This window comes from Pseudorasbora parva, chromosome 20 (genome assembly GCF_024679245.1).
Source record: "Pseudorasbora parva isolate DD20220531a chromosome 20, ASM2467924v1, whole genome shotgun sequence".
Classification (NCBI taxonomy): domain Eukaryota; kingdom Metazoa; phylum Chordata; class Actinopteri; order Cypriniformes; family Gobionidae; genus Pseudorasbora; species Pseudorasbora parva.
Window position 1 is genome coordinate 2,230,060 of NC_090191.1, and position 21,975 is coordinate 2,252,034.

At 41.5% G+C, this 21,975-nt stretch overlaps 1 protein-coding gene across 1 annotated transcript in view; it reads left to right on the forward strand.

Annotated features, from left to right (window-relative positions):
• Window positions 1–7,903: 7,903 nt before the first annotated feature.
• The window catches only part of LOC137049958 (zinc finger protein 721-like), a 60,089-nt gene continuing 46,017 nt past the window's right edge, over window positions 7,904–21,975 (forward strand). The window contains exons 1-3 of the mRNA XM_067428711.1: window positions 7,904–7,958; window positions 8,173–8,578; window positions 15,133–16,593. Coding sequence (XP_067284812.1) covers window positions 8,233–8,578; window positions 15,133–16,593 — 1,807 coding nt within the window. The 5' untranslated portion in view covers window positions 7,904–7,958; window positions 8,173–8,232. The remainder of the gene's footprint in view (window positions 7,959–8,172; window positions 8,579–15,132; window positions 16,594–21,975) is intronic.

Below are 21,975 nucleotides of genomic sequence, written 5' to 3' on the forward strand. Positions count from 1 at the left end.
ACATGTTTCCTTTGCTGCCTTTGATATCCCTCAATCTTGTGCTTTCTATTCAGTGAAAGTTGAGCTAGAAAAAAAAGATGCTGTCCGAAAGTTGCGTTTGAGGGTCAGTTTGTGTGTAAATGTAAAAACACACTCTCATACGTTATTTTTATTTTTTTTAGCATTGTTGGGATGAGTACATTTTCTTTTGTTTCAACAACCAGATTGTAATGGAGTATTACATGAAAATGCGAACTCAGTGTTTTCACATATCACTTTCAAACAACGAATAATCCAAGCTAATGCTAATTTTTTTAACCAAATCATTATGATAATTATCTTCATTATTTATCTGAACGAAAAAAATTAAAAATAATGAGAAAGAAAAGGGTGTGGTCCGCTAACGGAGAAAAAGAAGGGACATGCGTGAAGGAAAGGGAAGTGAAGACGAGTCGCGGAAGTGAGAGCCTGGTGGAAATGGCGGAATGGGGCTGTTGAGTGGTTGCTGAGAATAATTAGTTGTTGTTGGAGTTTAACTACTCTCGATTGAATCGCAAACCTTGTGGGTACACCAGGAAGACCGCTGGAATCTTCGGATGTCCTCTGCAAAGGGAAGAATTGTGGCAATCAGAAGGGAAAAGGCCTCCGTCAACGCCGAACGGGTTTGAGGGATTTTGATTCTCCTCTTATAACTTGACTGTTGGCAGAAGCTAATTATTCTTGAAGAAAATTTTTCCCCTTGACTCTTAAGATAGGAGAGCGCAAAACAGACTGTTTCCATGCTTTTAAACTTCTTGCGATCTCTCATTCTCTTAAAAAAGTTAGACCCTTGGTAGATTTTTTCTTTTGGCCATTTTCCCGTTGAAAAAACGAACTCTAATGAATAACGAATATATAACTTTAAATTGAATATTTCTTGGTTGGAGTAGTTTGTTTTGTCGAGGGTTTTGGTTCAAGTTCAAGTTCAAGAGTTTTATTTGTCACATACACAGTTATACAGAATACAACCGGCAGTGAAATGTAAACAGGTCCGCTCCATGGACAGCAAATAACAATTAACAAAAAAAGCACAATAAATTATAAAATAGAAATAGGATAAGGTGCTATATATATTCATATGTAGAATTATGAATAAATCAAGTAAAAGAAATAAGAGATGTGGAATAAAATAAGTGAGATGGTAAACTGGAGACTATAAAAATAAATCCGTGGATAACAGAAGTGCAGGAGTGTAATGTGCAAACAGCATTATAATGAGTAGTTACATGGAACACAATAATAAAGTGCAGTGCAATATCAGTATGTGAGTTTGTTAATACTGAGTGAGGTGAAGTCACATGTAGTTAAGTGACAGCGTTCAGGAGTCTGATGGCCTGTGGGAAGAAACTCCTCCTGAGTCTCTCAGTTTTGGCCATCAGGCTACAGAAGCGCTTACCAGAAGGCAGCCGGGTGAAGTGGGGGTTGGCCGGGTGATTAATGTCCTTGATGATTTTTGTAGCTTTGCCTCTGCATCGTTTGATGTAGATGTCCTGCAGAGACGGGAGAGCTGACCCTGAGATGCGCTCGGACAAGCGCACCACTCTTTGCAGGGCTTTGCAGTCGTGACTGGTGCTGTTACCATACCACGCTGTGATGCACTGAGTCAGTAAACTTTCTATCGCCCCTGAATAGAAAGTTTTCAGGATAGCTGGTGAGACCCGGAATTTCCTCAGCTGGCGCAGGTGGTACAGTCTTTGCCTGGCCTTTTTCACCTGAGACTGGATATGTGCAGTCCAGGTCAGGTCCTCGGAGATGTTCACACCCAGGTATTTGAAGCTGCTCACTCTCTCTACTGGTGTCCCGCTGATCATGAGAGGGGAATATGACCGTTGCTGTCTCTTCCTGAAGTCCACAATCAGTTCTTTGGTCTTGTTCACATTCAGAAGGAGACAGTTGTCTTGGCACCATGATGTCAGTTGCTCCACCTCGTCCAAGTATGCGGTCTCATTGTTGTCGGAAATGAGGCCCAGGACAACAGTATCATCCGCAAACTTGATGACAGAGGTGGAGCTGTGTGTGGACAAACAGTCATGCGTATAGAGAGAGTAGAGCAGGGGACTGAGGACACAGCCCTGTGGAGCTCCCACACTCACGGTGATGGAGGTGGAGGTGAACTGTCCTACTCTCACCACCTGAGGTCTGCCAGTAAGGAAATCTTCAATCCAGTGACAGAGAGAAGAGTTCAGTCCGAGATCCAGGAGTTTGTTAGTTAGCTTAATGGGAACAATGGTGTTAAAGGCTAAACTATAGTCAATAAATAGCAGTCTTACATAGTTCCCATTCTTGCTGTCGATGTGTGTGAGGGAGGAGTGGAGGACGTGAGAGATGGCATCTTCAGTCGATCTATTGGGACGATAGGCGAACTGAAAAGGGTCCAAGGTGTCAGGGATGGAGGAGCAAATGTTGTTTTTGATGAGTCTCTCAAAGACCTTCATGACTAAAGACGTGAGAGCCACTGGGCGATAGTCATTTAGGCAAGAGGGTTTACTGTTCTTAGGGACAGGGATGATGGTGGATTTTTTGAATGAGGTTGGGACCACAGATGTAGCAAGGGACTCATTGAAGATGGATGTGAGGAGTCCAGCGAGCTGATCAGCACAGGACCGCAGGACACGACCTGAAACGCCATCCGGACCAGCAGCTTTCCTAACATCCACACGTTTGAGTGTCATACGAACTTCATCCTCCGAGACAGAGATCACGTGATTATTGCAGCTCTGAGTTATTCTGTCTGACGCGTCACTCGGCGGTGTCGCGCTGCCGCGATTGCCATCAAAGCGAGCATAGAAAGAGTTTAACTCGTTCACAAGCAACGGATCAGCTCTCACTTCTGCAGAGGATTTCGTTCCAAAAGCACAGATGGTCCTCAGTCCCTGCCACATCCGCCGGGAGTCGTTGAGTTGGAAATAAGACTCCACGCGTTCCCTATAACGGAGCTTTGCGGCTTTAACGGCGCGTCGGAGAGCATAACAGGATGATTTATAATCCCTCATATTCCCTGTTAGTAGACCGGCGTTGTATGCGGCAGTGCGGGCGTTCACTGCAGCGCGGATTGAACTGTCCACCCACGGTTTCTGATTAGAGAAGGACGTTATAGTTATTGTTTGTGTGGCTTGCTCTGTCAGTGTGTTGATGAAGCAGAGCGCCACATCAGTGAACTCGCTGACGTCCGATGAACTCGCCCGGAACATGTCCCAGTCAACGTCGTCAAGAGCTGCCTGTAGCGTGATCTCTGAATGAGGCGACCAGCGTTTAACTTCCCGCCTCACCGGGGGTTCCTGAACGAGCCTTTGTTTGTACTCAGGTGTAAGGAAAATGGCGGCATGGTCAGATTTACCAAAGGCTGGTAGTGAACGAGCCTTGTAGGCATTCTTAAACAGAGAATAGCAGTGATCCAGTGTGTTTGCTCCTCGTGTGGGACAGGAGACATGTTGGTGAAAGTTAGGCAATACTTTCTTAAGGTTGGCTTTGTTAAAATCACCCGCGACGACGAAAGCCGCATCGGGGTGGCTGTTTGTGGAGCCGCTGATGGCATCATGGAGGCCAGATAAAGCCAGTCCCGTGTCTGCCTGTGGTGGAATATAAACCACAGTGGCGACGACCGAAGAAAACTCCCTAGGCAGATAGAATGGGCGGCAAATGAATGATAAATGTTCCAGGTGAGGCGAGCAGGATCGCGAAAGGATGGAGATGTTTCTGGGATCGCACCATTTCTTGTTGATCATGAAACACACTCCGCCGCCTTTGGTTTTACCGGCCTCGGCTGTTCTGTCCATCCGGAAAACAGAGAAGTTCTCAGACGGCGTCACAGCTGTGTCCGGGACCGCGGGCGTGAGCCATGTTTCGGACAAACAATAGATGTTGCAGTCTCTCATGTCCCGTTGAAAACTTATCCTGGCTCTAAGATCGTCCATCTTATTCTCCAAGGATTGGACATTTGCGAGCAGAATGCTCGGGAGAGGGGGACTGAATGCTCTAAATTTTTACTTTATTATTTTATTATTTACTTTATTTATTTTTTGTCTTATGGAAAATGTGATTTTGAATATCATGACCATGTAAGTTTTGTATTGCAAATTCTTTGAATGAGTTCATGTCATTGATATGTTTTGAACTAAAATAATAATACTTAATTTCGGAACTTTGCGAGAGGCATTCGATGTGTAGTTTTTCGACAGTAATATAAACTGTCTGGCGCCCGAACAAAACCTTTCAATTACTTGGCCCCGCTACAAGATGCATTTAGACTTATGTTTTGGCTTTAAAGAGACCCAGACCACCTCCTGAAGTGAGTTTTAGTATTGTGTGTATTTGTTCTAAATGCTCCTGTTGTCTTCTGTGCCCAGACTTGAGTTTTGTTTGATACATTCAAGAAGAGTGTTTTTTTTGCGCAGATAAAATTAAAGTTTCAGTTCATATAACTGACTGGCAAAATTGTATACATGAGGATGCAGTGAATCGTCAATGCATCATGATATCGAATTGAACCGAATCGATGACATGGTAATCGTAATCAAACCGAACCGTGAGACCAGTGTAGGTTCACACCCCTAATCTTCCATGAGGTCTTGTCTTCTTGACCGTATGCTGCTGGCAAGCCACATCTCAACTGCTGGGCTAGGGTCAAAGTCTTTGACTGAGGGGGAGGAGAGATGGACAAATAGCAGATCAGACAGTGTCTCACACTTGAGACTGGACCACCAATCAGACTTCAACATCTTCATTACATTAAACACACGCTCACAGTCTGCTGTTGATGCAGGCATGCATAACACCAGATCCACAAGGTCTAGGAAGTCAGGCCATGTCTCCCTCAGTGTCCTGTTAACTTCAGTCCAGGTGATTTTCTCCAGTGTCTGTGGCTCCTTGTAGAGGCAGGTCTTGATGATGGTCCACTGGTCTGCAATCAGACCAACATCAGATTTAAACTTTTGTAGTAGGAATGTGTGTTGTTTTGAGTTTAATATTTTGGCAAATGTATGTGTTCTTTAATTATAGAAAATCAAACTGCTCTCTGGCATTAGAAAAAGTCATCCATTTGTTCCAACCCTGAATCCTCAAATTCGTTGTCCATTTTGTCGGACAGCTTGTCCAGAAGTTTGTCTTTGTTAGCCATCATTTGGCTGGTGTCACTATGTCTCAGGTTAACACACAACACCTTCCTCAGCATTGGTCTTGGTCAGTAGTCAAAAACATTATTTTTGTTTACTTTTTCAAGAGGATTTGCACATCAAGACTTTACAGTCTTAATCATTAAATCAATCACAATGAGTGGTTCAGTGGATAAATGCTGTGAGAGCGTTTTGCCTTTTCCTCAGAATAAATGCATTTAATACTTGTGCAACATGACAGAGTCATGACAAGAGGGAGGTCATATTAGGAGGTCACATAATTGGACTAGGTCTTAGGAATGGGAAAACCACTTTTTAAGCGGAAGAACTATAAACCGTAATCAATCGATGTAGTTGTATTTGTATTTGAGGATCACAGCCTGAGTGGAGATTAGGCAACTGTGGATATCAGCTACTGTTGAACATGACTGCTGCAATTTCTCTGGCAGGTTGCTGAGATGGGTCAATGGTGCATTTACATGCACAATCTTAAAGGTGCCCTAGAATGAAAATTTGAATTAACCTTGCCATGGCGAAATAATAAGAGTTCAGTACATGCACATTACATACTGTGAGTCTCAAACATCAAAAAGTCTTCTAAAGAGCAGAAGTAGAAGAGGTTCAGTCAGAACACTGCATCTGGAATTGATGAGGGATAATATGAGCAGTAAATCTGCTGCTGACACACTTTATTTAACATCACAACTGACGTAACATTTGAAAAACTCTAAGTCAGATACGGACATTATTATTATTGACATCACTACAAGGAAATAACCCGGTTTATTAATAAAGTCATGTAAATGTGGTTTACTTGTAAGTTTACTGGTTTGCATGAATATGGGGAAAACCGATTATTTTATTAAGCAGATTTTTTTGAGTTATCAGCTTAATGGTGTGCATGTAAATGCATCCAGTATATCATGCAGGAAGCTGCTGAACTTAAGTGCATCGCCATCTATCACCAACTTGTGGAACCCCTGTGCCTTGCTACTACTACTTTCCTGGTCAAGGTACTGGACAATCCCCTTAAACCCCATTAGTAAATGGTTCAAGGCCCTCAATAGGTGAGAGACCCACCTTGTGCCTCCTATTCTGGTGGGCATCAGGGGTTTCATCCCTAGCACTGAGAAACGGTCCTTTAATTTGTCTCTGTTCAGTGGGCTTCTATGATAGAAGGTGAACAGGCCAGCCAAGAGGTCCTCAACTTTCCTACATAGACTGTTGGTCTTCATTACATCTTTAAATGCCAACTCAAGGTGGTGTGCCATAGAGTGGACTCCTAAAATGTACTTCCTTTCCCCACGAATCCTGTTGATAACTCATGTCTTGGATCCTGTCATAACGGCCCCTCCATCTCCATCCGTCCCACAAGCATCTACTTTTCTCCTTCCATTCCTCCACTGACTGCAGACATCTGGGAGCATTATATGTTCTGCATCTGCCCTTTCCACAAACTGCACCTTGACCTTTCCTGCTCTGCTCATTCTTGTGTAGACTAACTCTTCTTCCATTAAACTGCTGTCTGTGGATCCATCTGCTATTATGGAGATGAACTTGGGGACAGATATCTCCTACTTTACCTCAGCCACTCACAAACCTAGGTCTAATTTAACTACATTTTCAAAATGTCTGACAGGTTATTGGCCTGTTTCATTGCACATTTGAGACCTGCATTTGTCGGCAAATTTTAGCAGACTGTGTCCTTTTTGCAGACCAGCCCTCAGGAGCTTAAACATGTCGGGGCTAACTGCAGCCAGCTCTGCAATTGGCACTTGGTCCACAATTGTGTTTCGGTCCACAACCACGCTGTTATAGGCATCTATCTTTGTTGATCCCCTTGTGACGAGTCGCAGGACTTTGTTATAGCGAAGAACAGACTCCTCAGGAGTTCTTACTGCAATAAATGCATGAAAGAACAGAAAAGCCAATGAGGAGAAATCTTTCATAGACAAAGCAAGCTGCCACTACTAACACAAACATATGCAAATAAGGTACCTTTAAGGCCATATGACTGGCTTAATCAATGTAACCCAAACTATTCAATCATGTAGCTTTAATTAAAGCAGATTTATTATATTTAGTGCTGTCAAAATTGGTGTGTTAACGCAGGCAATACTTTTTTTTAAACATACTTTTAAATGGGAGTAGGCCTACAATGTTAAAAAATATAAATGTTGTATATATATATATATATATATATATATATATATATATATATATATATATATATATATATATATATATATATATATTTTTTTTTTTTTTTTTACTGAAAATGTTTTACATAGTGCACCTTTAATATAGCCCTATTGATTACATTACAAAATGTTACCTATTGATTGTTGCATATTTGTTTGTTGAGTCTGTGGCTCTATATTATAAAATGATATTGACAAATGTTTATTGTGTTTGATTAAACTTAAAAAAAAAAAAAAATATATATATATATATATATATATATATATATATATATATATATATATATATATATATATATATATATATATAAACGAATTAAAAGTTCTTTGCCCCTTGTATAAATGATTTCTGCACACAAACATTTGTGTTTAGCATTGACTGAATCTCACATATTAGATGTGATTCAAACTCTTTCTTTGGTAGTTATTTTTAGCACATCACTGACCAACACGCATTTAAATATGTATTCAAGAATTAAACTGATGTGTGTTTTATTGTTTGTATGTGAATGTCTCTACACTCATCTGTGACTTGAGCATGTGATCCGGACTTTTATTTTGTAGTGGAGATGTGACGTCATAAGGCTGCGCCGCGCTCCTGCATCTGTTGTGATTCTGCTGAAGAAAGGTTTGTGTTTTAAGCTTTTAAAGCGTTTAAATCAATAAAAACTCTTCAGTCAATGTTATAGTTTTAACAAGAACAGTTAAATGAATGTGCGATTATTGCACTTAACATTCTAATGCTTCATCGGACATTAATGAACTTTATTTTATGTGAGTTAAGCTCCCTCAGAGATTTAGTTGTGATGTGTTTTTCTTATTGTTATTCTCATCTTAAACAGAACAAACACACTGGAAAAAAAAACTTCTGGTGAAGCGACTGAGATCCACATGTTATAAAGATGGCGTTTATTAAAGAAGAGAATGAAGACTTGAGTATTGAAGAAACATTGAGAGTAAAACATGAAGAAACTGAGACACAAACAAAGATGGCGTTTATTAAAGAGGAGAGTGAAGACATGAAGACTGAAGACACATTAAGAGTACAAAATGAAGAAATTGAAGAGCAAACAAAGAGGGTGTTTATTAAAAAGGAGAGTGAAGACATGAAAATTGAAGACACATTAAGAGTTAAAAATGAAGAAACTGAGGAACAAACAAAGATGGTGTTTATTAAAGAGGAGAGTGAAGACATGAACATTGAAAATGTATTGAGTTTAAAACATGAAGAAACTGAGACACAAACAGGTTGGTTTCATTCTCAAAGCTGAACTCACTCATTGTATCTTTATTGAAATGTCCAGCGCTACAGAAATGAGTGGTATGTTTTAAGAGTGTCCTAATTTAAAGCAGTTTTATTTGACATAAAGTGGGTCGCCTCATCTGGACAGACATGTAGAGATCGTATGATCTGACAAACACTCATTATTACATGTCACGCATTCAATTAGGAAAAATAATACGGATGATATTTTGAGGCAGTCTGCAAATGTCCCTTTTTTTAAAAAAGATAAACAAAAAATTGTATTATAAAAAAAGCTTGCAGAAAATAGTTTTGTGAGATCACTTAGTTCTGATGGTTTATGTCATGTGGAGCATTGCCGAGAGGCCAGGAGGTTGATAGGAAGGCTCAGTACAACAAAGGGATAGTTTTACCAAATGCCAGATGTGGTTTATTTACATAATTTCAAAAATTGTGCAGGTCACTTAAAGGGTTAGTTCACCCAAAAATGTAAATTTAGTCATTAAGTACTTACCCTAATGTGGTTGGACACCCGTCAGACCTCCGTTCATCTTCAGACAGAGATGAAGATATTAGTGTTGAAATCCGATAGCTCAGAAAGACCTTCATTGACACCAATTCCTCTCTCAAGACCCACTAAAGACGTCGTTACAAAGCCCATCTCAATAAAGACTTATTTAGTGATGGAAGCGAAAAACTGGGAGAAGCAATGGGACAGACATTAATCATTTTTGTGCAACACTAGCACGCTGTTTTTGTCATACCGATTAAAAGATTTAGTGGACTGTTTACATGAGACGTTATCTAAACCGATCTGCGGTTTGCAGAAATGTCAACGCTCCAGCAGCTGCAATGTGTTAACTGTAGTCATAGCAACTCTTAACGGCCACCAGGACTATAGAGTTTTATTAAAGCTATTTTTCCGCACTATAAGGTGCACCGGATTATAAGGTGCACCTTCAATGAATGGCCTATTTTAGAACTATTTTCATATATAGGTCTCACCGGATTATAAGGCGCATAGAATAGAAGATACTGCAGTCAAACGTTTGACTGGGTTTGCGTTATGCATCCACTAGATGGAGCTGTGCTAAAGGGAATGTCAACAAAACAGTCAGATAAAGTCAAACTTTATTAAACGTTCTGACAACTCAGTTCACTCGTTGTTCAAACGTTGATGTGCATATTATCGATCTCCCAGCCTTGCTCACTCTTATCCCAAACGTGGAGGGGAACTTTTCCCCAGTTCAGTAAACACGTAGTAAAAGAAACAGTCTGATACCACAAATTCAAACAGTACATAACAACAATGTTCAGTTACGTATTACACGTAAAGCTCACTTTTTCATTTCGCTCACTCTTCTCCCAAACGTGGAGGAAAACTTTTCCCTAATTCAGTTTACACGTAAGAAACCGTCTGATACCACTAAATCAAATGTTAGTGCATAACTCATTTTGTTCAGTTACGTATAACACGTAAAGCTCACTTTTCAGTTCATTCCCTGTCCATGAATCCCTCGAATTCTTCTTCTTCAGTGTCCGAATTGAACAGTTGGGCGACTACGCCATCTAACCTGCCCGGCTCCCTCTCATCATTATCCGAGTCAGTGTCGCTGCTGTTGCCTGGCAGTTCAGAGATTATTCCTGCCTTTGTGAAAGCTCGGATCACAGTTGAGACTGATATATCAGCCCAGGCATCCACGATCCATTGGCAGATAGTGGCGTAAGTCGCCCGGCGCTGTCTCCCCGTCTTGGTGAACGTGTGTTCACCTTCTGTCATCCACTGCTCCCACGCAGCTCGCAGTCTAGCTTTGAACGCCCTGTTGACACCAATATCTAGCGGCTGAAGTTCTTTAGTTAATCCACCCGGAATGACGGCAAGCTTCGAATTAGTTTGCTTCACTTGTTTTTTGACAGCATCGGTGATATGGGCACGCATGGAGTCGTAGATCAATAGGGACGGAGCTGTGTGGAAAAAGCCACCATGTCTCTTGACGTAAATTTCTCTCAGCCACTCACTCATCTTTTCCTCATCCATCCATCCCTTCGGGTTAGCTTTGATGACGACGCCGGCTGGAAAGTTTTCTTTTGGCAAGGTCTTCCTCTTGAAAATAACCATGGGTGGAAGTTTCTGGCCAGAAACTTTGGTTTCAGGCGAGAACTACAGTGAAGGATGACTTCTCATTCCCTGTGGTGCGTACAGACACCGTACTGGTCCCCGTTTTCTCCACAGTGCAGTTCACGGGAATATCAAAGGTGAGTGGAACCTCGTCCATGTTGGTGATGTGCTCTGGCCGGATCTTCTTTTCAGTGATCTTTTTTTTGCAGTATGCGCGGAAAGTGACCAGCTTTTCTTGATAGTCTTTTGGCAGTTGCTGCGAGATGGTAGTTTGTGCGCGGATTGAGAGATTACGTCTTTTCATAAAACAAAAACACCAAGAAGGACCGCCTCGAAATTCATCTATGTTCATGTCCCGTGCTAGCGCTGTTGCCTTCATTCGAATAGTGACTGTAGAGACACTTCTACTTGCTGCTCTCTGTTCAACAACCCACTGTTCGAGTTTGTCCTCTAACTGTGGCCATTTTGCTTTGTTCCCTCAGAAACTCTGTTTAGTCTTTTTTACTTGGCGCAGCTTATCTTCTTACTTCCTCCACTTTCGTACCATTGATTCATTAATGTTGAATTCTCTCGCTGCTGCTCTATTCCCATATTCTACTGCGTGACTGACAGCCTTGAGCTTGAACTCGGCGTCGTAAGCGTGTCTCTTGAAAGGTGGCATTTTAGGGTCTTTATACACACACAAGTGGTGTGGGACTGTGAGTAAGCACAGTACAGGTAACGTTATTTACTGACTACGGTAGCCGTAATGCTGCAAGCGGTGCGGCTTTGTCGTTTACAGAGCGCCTTGATCTATATATAATACGCACCGGATTATAAGGCGCACTGTTGTTTTTTGAGAAAATTAAAGGCTTTTAAGTGCGCCTTATAGTGCGGAAAATACGGTAGTTGTAAAATCAGCGTTTCTCACACATAGACTAATTTGTGGCAGTCTGCCACAGAATCAACACCGGCCGCCACATTTTGTGTTTCGTCATTCATTTTTTTACGGTATTTAAAGGGGGGGTGAAATGCTGTTTCATGCATACTGATCTTTTTACACTGTTAAAGACTTGGAATCCCATACTAAACATAGACAAAGTTTCAAAAGTTAAGGTGGACGTTTGATGGGAGTATTTCTTTGTCAAAAATACTACTTCCGGTTAGTCATAAGTTTCGGCAAGTTTTTTGAGATCATGCGTCCCCTTTGACGTTAATGGGGGCGGAATTTTCCTTCCCCCAAGAGACATCCACACAAAATCCTCAATAAATCTCAAAATCAGTGGATGTCGGAGGTGCGGATAAACGGCCACCTCTACATTATGCTTTTGTATATGCTTAAATTTAACACCGACATTAGCTGATGTTATGCTATCTCCATGCCCATTACTGGAACAAGGTGTTAATCATTTTGAACTTGAACCCACTTATGTCGCGCTTGTTTCCCAACTCTCTCTCCTGTCACAGACCTCGCAAACCACTTCCCCCTGCCACAACAATGAAACCCTTTTTTCAGTCATTGTCATTACTCTTATTGCTGTTTCATTAAGAAACTGCATGGCCATCCTTTGCTCTCGTGAATTCATTATTAATTTTTCCAATGACAGTCATTGCGCACATAAGTGCTTTCCCTTTAAAAGTGTTTTCAATAAGCAAGCCACAACATGATGACGATGATGATACTGAACAGAGTGAGATCCACTTTAAGAAAACAAAATTTTGAAAACTGAAACCATTGTTGATTGTAGAGCGACGCAATCATTCAAACTCAGGACGTGATTCAAACTTTGTACCAAATCATCTCATCATGCGATAACCATTGCTCAAAGAAGTTCACTCACCAGCATTACTTACAGCATTACCTACATACCTATCATATAATTAGAATATCATCAAAAAGTTGATTTATTTAAAATTCCATTCAAAAAGTGAAACTTGTATATTATATTCTTTCAGTAAACACAGACTGATATACTTTAAATGCTTATTTATTTTAATTTTGATGATTATAACTGACAACTAAGGAAAATACAAATTTAGTATCTCAGAAAATGTGAATATGGTGAAAAGGTTCGATATTGAAGAGACCTAGTGCCACACTCTAATCAGCTAATTCACTCAAAACACCTGTAAATGCCTTTAAATGGTATCTCAAGTCTAGTTCTTTAGGCTACACAATCATGGGGAAGACTGCTGACTCGACAGTTGTCCAAAAGACGACCATTGACACCTTGCACAAGGAGGGCAAAACACAAAAGGTCATTGCAAAAGAGGCTGGCTGTTCACAGAGCTCTGTGTCCAAGCACATAAATAGAGAGGTGAAGGGAAGGAAAAGATGTGGTATAAAAAAGTGTACAAGCAATAGGGATAACCGCTCCATGGAGAGGATTGTGAAACAAAACCCATTCAAAAATATGGGGAAGATTCACAAAGAGTAGTCTGCAGCTGGATTCAGTGCTTCAAGAACCACTACGCACAGATGTATGCAAGACATGGGTTTCAGCTGTCGCATTCCTTGTGTCAAGCCACTCTTGAACAACAGACGGCGTCAGAAGCGTCTCGCCTGGGCTTAAAGTTGGGTTAAGTGTTATTTCAAAACCGTTTTAGAAAAGGGACTCGGGCCGAGTGGAATAACAAACTTGTAGCCACTCAGCAGGTAAGGGTCATGTCTACTATTGATGGTGAGAAGAGCGTTCGCTCTCACTCTGTGCACGTCATTATTCAAAACACAGGAGTCATACATGATGCACATTAGTCGAGAACTAGCCTAATATATGCTGCTTGACTATGCTCGTGTGTCATGTTCACTTGTTAGTCCATTTGCTATCATATTGTCGCTCACTTCAGCAATGATAAAGACCCGTTCATTTCCACACCATACGCTCCACACTCGTGTACTATAGAGTTGTTCATGAGAACAGTTTGTGTTTTTGTGATAGAAGGGATGACTTTTTCATTGAATATTCAACCTGGATTAGATACACAGATATTCTGCCATAGTTGTTGCCTCTGGGTTTACATATGTGTGGGGCAGAGCTATCAAAATAGGGGGGAGACCCTTTTGGGATAGCGGCATGTTTGTTTTGGTGATTTGAAATATCAACAACGGTTAACAGATAGCACTTACCCCACCTTTAAGACAAAAAGGTCTGGACAGTTGCTGAGTGGTCCAAAGTTATGTTCCCTGATGAAAGTAAATTTTGCATTTCCTTTGGAAATCAGGGTCCCAAAATCTGGAGGACGAGAGGAGAGGAAAGGCACACAATCCATGTTGCTTGAGGTCCAGTGTAAAGTTTCCACAGTCAGTGATGGTTTTGGGTGCCATATCATCTGCTGGTGTTGGCCCACTGTGTTTTCTGAGGTCCAAGGTCAACACAGCCGTATACCAGGAAGTATTAAAGCACTTCATGCTTCCTGCTGCTGTCCAACTTTATGGAGATGCAGATTTCATTTTCCAACAGGCCTTTGTTGTACCTGCTTTAACCAGTACCTGCTTTAAGGACCATGGTATCCCGGTTCTTAACTGGCCAGCAAACTTGCCTCACTGTAACACCATAGAAAATCTATGGGGTATTGTGAAGAGGAAGATGTGACATGCCAGACCCAACAATGCAGAAGAGCTGAAGGCCACTATCAGAGCAACCTGGGCTCTCATAACACCTGAGCAGTGCCACAGACTGATCGACTCCATGCCACACGGCATTGCTGCAGTAATTCAGGCAAAAGAAGCCCCAACTAAGTATTGATTATTGTACATGCTCATACTTTTCATGTTCATGCTTTTCAGTTGGCCAAGATTTCTAAAAATCCTTTCTTTTGTATTGGTCTTAAGTAATATTCAAATTTTCTGAGATACTGAATTTGGGGTTTTCCTTAGTTGTCATTATTAAATCAAATTAAATGAAATTAACATTAGAAATAAATCAGTCTGTGTGTAATGAATGAATATATTATATAAAAGTTTCACTTTTTGAATGTAATTAGAGAATTAAATCAACTTTGCTGATATTCTAATTATATGACCAGCACCTGTTTAAGCCACGGGCAGGGGGTAAGATGTTCTGGACTGGTGGAAACTGCCATCTAGTGGTTGAAACAGATTGTTACATTTTGTTCATACAGCATGTTATACTACTTTAATTTAGAGGATGTGCAGCTGAAGCTTGACTTAACTAAATGTAATTGCAAGAAAAATCGCAATGAGATAATTTTGCCAAATCGCAAAGCCCTATATTCCAAACCACTTCTATAACACCTGTGGTAGTGTCCTGAACACAGAATCCAAACATGATGAACAAAGAGTTTGGAAATTTTCCTAAAGAAATGTAACTCCTTTTTCTGTCGTTTATTAGATTTAGGATGTTGCATACATGTTTTTTGTTGTGATGCCTCAAATGTTTTAAAGTCTTGTTATCGTTTTGTGCCATTAAACTGGGGTTAACTTGTTTTTGTCTCTTTTAGATCTGATGACACTGAAAGTGGAAACTCAAGAACTAAATACCATGGAAAAGAAAGATCTGTATGGGCAACATCATGATTGCATAACTGGAGAAATATCTTTTATTTGCTCACAGACTGAAACGATTTCCTCACCAAAAATCACTCAAAAGCCTGGAAAGAGTTTAATTGAAAAACAACACCTTAAAGTCCACAGGAAAATTCACACTGGCGAGAAGCCGTTCACCTGCCAACACTGTGAAAAGAGTTTCAGTCAAAAAGGAAGCTTTGAGCAACACATGCAAATTCACACTGGAGAGAAGCCTAACACCTGCCAACAGTGTGGAAAGAGTTTCAGTCATAAAAGAAACTTTGAGCTACACATGAGAGTTCACACTGGAGAGAAGCCTTTCACCTGCCCTCAGTGTGGAAAGAGCTTCAGCCAAACATGCAATCTTAAAGTCCACATGAGAATTCACACTGGAGAGAAGCCTTACATCTGCCAACAGTGTGGAAAGAGTTTTAATCATAAAGGAAGCTTTGAGCAACACATGAGAGTTCACACTGGAGAGAAGCCGTTCACCTGCCAACAGTGTGGAAAGAGCTTCAATCAAATATGCAATCTTAAAGCCCACATGAGAATTCACACTGGAGAGAAGCCTTTCACATGCCCACAGTGTGGAAAGAGTTTTAATCATAAAGGAAGCTTTGAGCAACACATGGGTGTTCACACTGGAGAGAACCCGTATACCTGCCCACAGTGTGTAAAGAGTTTCACTCATAAAAGAAGCTTTGAGCAACACATGAGAGTTCACACTGGAGAGAAGCCTTACACCTGCCAACAGTGTGGAAAGAGTTTCATTCATAAAGAGAGTCTTAAAGGACACATGAGTGTTCACAGTGGAGAGAAGCCTTACACCTGCCCTCAGTGTGGAACGAATTTCAATCATAAAAGAAGCTTTGAACGACACATGAGTGTTCACTCTGGAGAGAAGCCTTACACCTGCCAACAGTGTGGAAAAAGTTTCAATCATAAAGAGAGTCTTAAAGGACACATGAGTGTTCACACTGGAGAAAAGCATTACACCTGCCCTCAGTGTGGAAAGAGCTTCAGTCATAAAAGAAGCTTTGAGCGACACATACAAGTTCACACTGGAGATAAGCCTCACACCTGCCAACAGTGTGGAAAGAGTTTCACTCAAAAAGTAAACCTTGAGAAACACATGAGTGTTCACACTGGAGAGAAGCCTTTCACCTGCCTACAATGTGGAAAGAGTTTCACTCGAAAAGGAACCCTTGAGGAACACATGAGAATTCACACTGGAGTGAAGCCTTTCATCTGCCTAAAGTGTGGAAAGAGTTTCACTCGAAAAGGAACCCTTGAGGAACACATGAGAGTTCACACTGGAGAGAAGCCTTACACCTTCCAAGAGGTAATGACCCATTCCTGCTCCAACATGACTGTGCACCAGGACGCAAAGCAAGGTCCATAAAGACATGAATGAGTGAGTGTGATGTGGAGGAACTTGACTGTCCTGCACAGAGTATCTGACATTTTCATTCTTATTTGGCCATGGCCACTTCTGTTTGCATCCTTCAGCTTTTTAAAGTTTTGCCTTGATGTTTTTATTTTTCCTTTGGCATGTAAACAGGAAAGTCAGTGTGGCAACGTCTGACTGTTTGCATTACTATTGTTTCAAATATTGGGCAGTTGTGTAGCGTCCTCTAATTTCACAATAATATAGCTTGGTAAGATGATATTTAAATACCTAGTTTTATGATGAATTCTTTATCCTTTTTATTGTGGGGTTGCAAAAACAGCTAAGTGATATAGGCCTAATGATGACTGTAAGATGAACAAATAAACACTACTCTGTATGCTGTTGTGTCTGATACATAATATATACAATATTGATTGATACCTATAAAATATACAACATTTTTTCAAAAGGGGGAGTATTTGCGCTAGACCCCACAAAGGGCTTGATAACGACTGCTGAAGTTACGAAGCCCAGAAAAGTTATCAAATTTTAAATTCTCACTGAAAAACTATGCAAGAAATGCCGCAAATAAATATATTGGGGATTTAAGTGGGATCTCCCCTTAGGCAGCCTAGACTAAGCTTCCCTGTCCTTACCACAGATTCTGCTTGATATCAACCATAGCAGCCATGAAATGGCCTTCTGCTTGATTGCATGGAGGGTAAAGATCTGTGGCCCAGTACAGTTCCTGAATCGCATCCGGCCCTCATCCCTCATCATGATTCCATTCTCTTAGCAGGTCTGCCTGATGTGCCTTGAACAGCCATGTTGTACAGGGACACACCAGTCTAACCTGCTTCTGCATACACTTTACCCACTATGCTAGTCCATCTCCACAGCTTAGTGGGCAAGCTAGGTTTCCTCCACTACAACATTGGTAAGGAGGAGAGATTTACATTTAATCATTTAGCAAACGCTTTTATCCAAAGAGGCTTACAAATGAGAGCAATTGAAGCATCAGACAAACAAGGGGCAACGGCATGCAAGTGTAAGCCACGTTTCCACCACAGGAACTTTCTCCAGGAAATAGGGACTTTGTGCTCTGTACTCTGTGTGGTTCAACCACAGGGACCAGGGTCTAAAATGAGTTCCAGATAAATATTTTCCCCTCAAAATGGCCCTGCTCATAAGGTAGTACTTTTCAGGAACTTTAGGAGGGTGGGTCTTGGGTGCTGAAAATTCTGATTGCAGATGTGTCTTTCTGAGCGAATTGAGATATGCAGGTCATTCCACCAGGTGGGAACAGTCAAGGAAAAGATCCGTGATGGATTTCATACCTCTTTGGGATGGCACTACAAGGTGTTGTTCACTTGCAGAACGCAAGCTTCTGGAGGATGTGTAATTCTGTTTAGATTTAGGTATATTAATGCAGAGCCGATGAATGCTTTGTAGGCGAGCACTGGTGCCTGCGAGCGGCCATTGGCAGCCAGTGCAATCTGATGCAGTTCGTTGAAGACCACTCTCGCTGCTGCATTCTGGATCACTTGCAAGGGTTTGATGGTGCATGCCAGAAGGCCTACTAAAAGAGCATTACAGTTGTCCAGTCTGGAGAGAACAAGAGCTTGGACCAGGAGTTGTGCGGCCTGTTCTGATAGGAAGGGTCTAATCTTTCTGATGTTGTATAAGGCAAATCTGCAGGACCGGGCTGTTGCAGTAATGTGGTCAGTGAAGTTTAACTGGTCATCAATCACAACTCTAAGGTTCCTGACTGTCCTGGAAGGAGTTATGGTTGATGAACCGAGCTGAATGGAGAAATTATGATGAAGTGCTGGGTTGGTTGAGACAACAAGCAACTCTGTCTTTCCTAGGTTGAGTTGAAGGTGATGCTCTTCATCCAGCCAGAAATGTTTGTCAGTCAGGCAGTGATACGAACACTAACTGTAGGATCATATGGTTGAAATGAGAAGTAGAGTTGAGTGTAATCAGCATAGCAGTGATAGGTGAAGCCATGTTTCTGATTGACAGATCTAAATGATGACAGTTAGATGGAGAAAAGAAGTGGTCCAAGCACTAAGGCCTGGGGAACTCCAGTAGCTAGATGATGTGACTTAGACACTTCACCTCTCCATGACACCCTGAAGGACCTACCCGAGAGGTAAGACTTGAACTACTGGAGAGCAGTTCCTGAGATGCCCATCTTCATGAGGTTTGATAGGAGGATCAGATGGTTGACTGTGTCAGAAGCAGCAGACAGATCCAGCAAGATGTTGCTTTATTGCTTTATTCATTGTGAGCAACTTTTGGAATTTCTTGGGTCGCACCGCCTGCTCTAAGCGGTGATCAAACTTGGGCCTTTTTTGCATGGGAGTCTGACTCTCTAACAATGAGGATAGATTTAACACCCAAGGCTGACTTTCTGCAAAAATAGACAGTGAAGCCAGGACAACATATTTCAGCTTCCGATAACAGCAACAGCTTCCCTCACAAGACATGTTATTCCTCTCTCCAGCATCCCCGCTTCTGAGCTTCTCAGAGAAAATGGAGGAGCTAGTTTATGCTGGAACCAGACTATCACACTCGATTGCTGCGAGCCCCCCAGATATCAACCAAAAAGCGTTGAGCCCCACAATCACCAAAGCCTGTGGGCCCAGCTCGCTCTCCTCCTGAGAGATTTCTTCGGTCACAACGCCAAGGTACACACCGTCCTCCAGCTGTTGTCGGTGAACCAAACACTACTGATACCAGCTCTCAGTGATGTGTGTTGGGTCCCCGCTATGATAACAGTAACTTTATCAAATGTTTACAGAACAAGTGGGAACCCAGTGTGCCTTCCTCTTTCCCTATTCCTGTTCTGTTACGTGATAGAAAGTTTAAAGCCTTGTCAGGCCGTATAGCAAACCCATCTAACCTGCTTTCTGTTACTTGTCAAACTAAGATTACTGTGGGGGGAAAATGTGTACTGTTAAGTTATCACTTTTAAACATCCGTTCACTTAAAAACAAATAATTTCTAGCCAATGTCTTAATAACCACTAACAACCTAGATTTTTTGCTTCTAAATGAAACATGACTAGAAGAAAACTGCAGTGAGACAGTCCTCAATGAAGCAGCCCCTCCTAACTTTACTTTTATGAGTGTCTGCAGAGCGGTTAGGAGAGGTGGGGGTGTTGCTGCTCTCTTTAAAGATGTCAATCAATGTAAACAAGTGTCATTTGGTGACTATTTGTCTCTCAAAAGCCCCGTTTCCACCAAAATTACCCGGAACAATTTGTACCAGGAACTTTTTTACAGGAACTTTTCTCCCCCCCAGACCTGCAGCTGTCTGCGTTTCGACCGCGATAAAGTTCCGAGAAGATTAGGCAAATTAGTCCGGTGATGTAGGACTGCGCGCGACTGCTCCTCCAAATCAGTGAAGGACATGTAATCATTTTTAAGTGTACCGATTGAAAGATTTAGTGAACTGTTTACATGAGACGTTATCTAAACCGATCTGGTGTTTACATGTGATGACTTTCAATCGCAATCATTTTGTCACATGCAGTTTGTCTGCCGCATCAAAAATGTCAACGCTGTTTTCTCCAGCAGCTGGAGTGTGTTTACTGCAGCCATAGCAACTCTTAACGGCCACCAGGACTAATACAGTATTATTTATAGCTATTTGTTGTAAAGTGTAATAATCATCTCAGAAAAAAAAATCTTCTGTCAGGCGCAGTTAAAGTAAAAACTGCCTGGGGCAATATACGCTGTGTCATTACTCCAACATTATCTTCATAACTCACGAAATAAAAAGTTTACCCCTCAGAAAAATGAGCTTTCCTCTCTTGTCAACATGAGCGCGGCGCGCGCCGTCACGTCATGTAAGGACACACACTTAAAAGTAATCGGTCAGGTCGTTTACATGGTGAAAAAAAATTAATAACGAGTATGGAAGAGATTCAAGCTGTGCTGCTTTTGCTGGTTATGTATAGGTTTACTAAAGAGGTAATTAACAACGACAGAAAAGAGCACTAATATGCAGATTCAGCAGCATGCAGCATATTCAGAAAGCTTGTAAAGCTAGATTTAAAATGACAATGTATATTATTATCAGCTATTACGGACATTGAACGTGAGATGGCTGAGACGACCGCGCCACCAGACAGAGAGCAAGACTGATATTTATTGAACGCAGAACGAACCTCGCAAAAGACTTTTAAAAAAGCCGGTTGAACTATGCTGCGTGAGCTCAACCAATCAGCATGTTCAGCGCCCAAGTCCCGCCCTCGAAAGTTCCTGAACTTTGAAAAAGTACTACCTCGCGAGCAGGGCCGTTTGGAGGGGGAAATATTTACCCGGAACTTCATTTATACCCTGGTTCCTGCGGTCTAAACACACGAAGTACCACCCAAAGTTCCTAGTTCCTGGGTAAAGTTCCTGTGGTGGAAACGGGGCTAAATATCTGAAAATTGTGCTAAAAGGTGCTCCATGCATCCTGCTTATCATTATTTACATTCCTCCAAAATACTCTCCAGCCTTTATTGAGGATTTTGCAGAACTGTTATCAACAATTTCCTTTGTTGTGTTTGACTGTTTTGCTATTGCTGGGGATTTTAACATTCACATAGAGAATGCTGAATCCAGTACAACAAAAGAGCTCATGACTGTTCTTAACACTTTTGATTTGACACAGCATGTACATGGATCCACACACAATCGTGGACACATTCTAGATTTACTTATCAGCAAGGGTCTAAACATTTCATTGATTGTTATTAAGGATGTGGCACTGTCTGATCATTTCTGTATTTTCTTTGAGATATCAATCACTCCTGCCATTGAAGCTAGATCTGTCTCTGTCAAAAAGAGATGCTTAAATGAGAACACTTATGTGCTGTTTATGAAGGCTTTATCTCTAACACCAAGCATATCTGCAAACTCTGTTGATTTTCTCCTTGACTCTTTTAACACAAAAGTTAAGAGTTTTATCTGTTATTATTGTGAGGTCCCCTAGCAATCAAAGAGAGGGCGATAGTGGGATGTGGCAGACCACTATAGTGGATAGTGACACTAGCTGCGTTTCCATTACAGATTTGCGAAAAACAATTGTGATATTTCTTAAATGTCGATAAAAAACTATTGCGAAACGACAGTTTTTCCATAGCTGCAGTTATGCGAAAACATATTATTTTCCTCTCGCGATATGCCATTCCAAAATGATGCCACTTGGTAGGTTTGTATATCCCATCCACCCCAATAGACATTTTTATTGGAAGGAGACGTGTGTGTTAACCAAGCATTAATGGCAAGGAAAGCCCCTTAGGTTACTTAGGCCGGAGACACACTGCAAGCGTGGCGTTTCTGCTGCGTGTTAGCCGCGGGGCGGCTGCCTGGCGTTTTCTCTGTCTTTG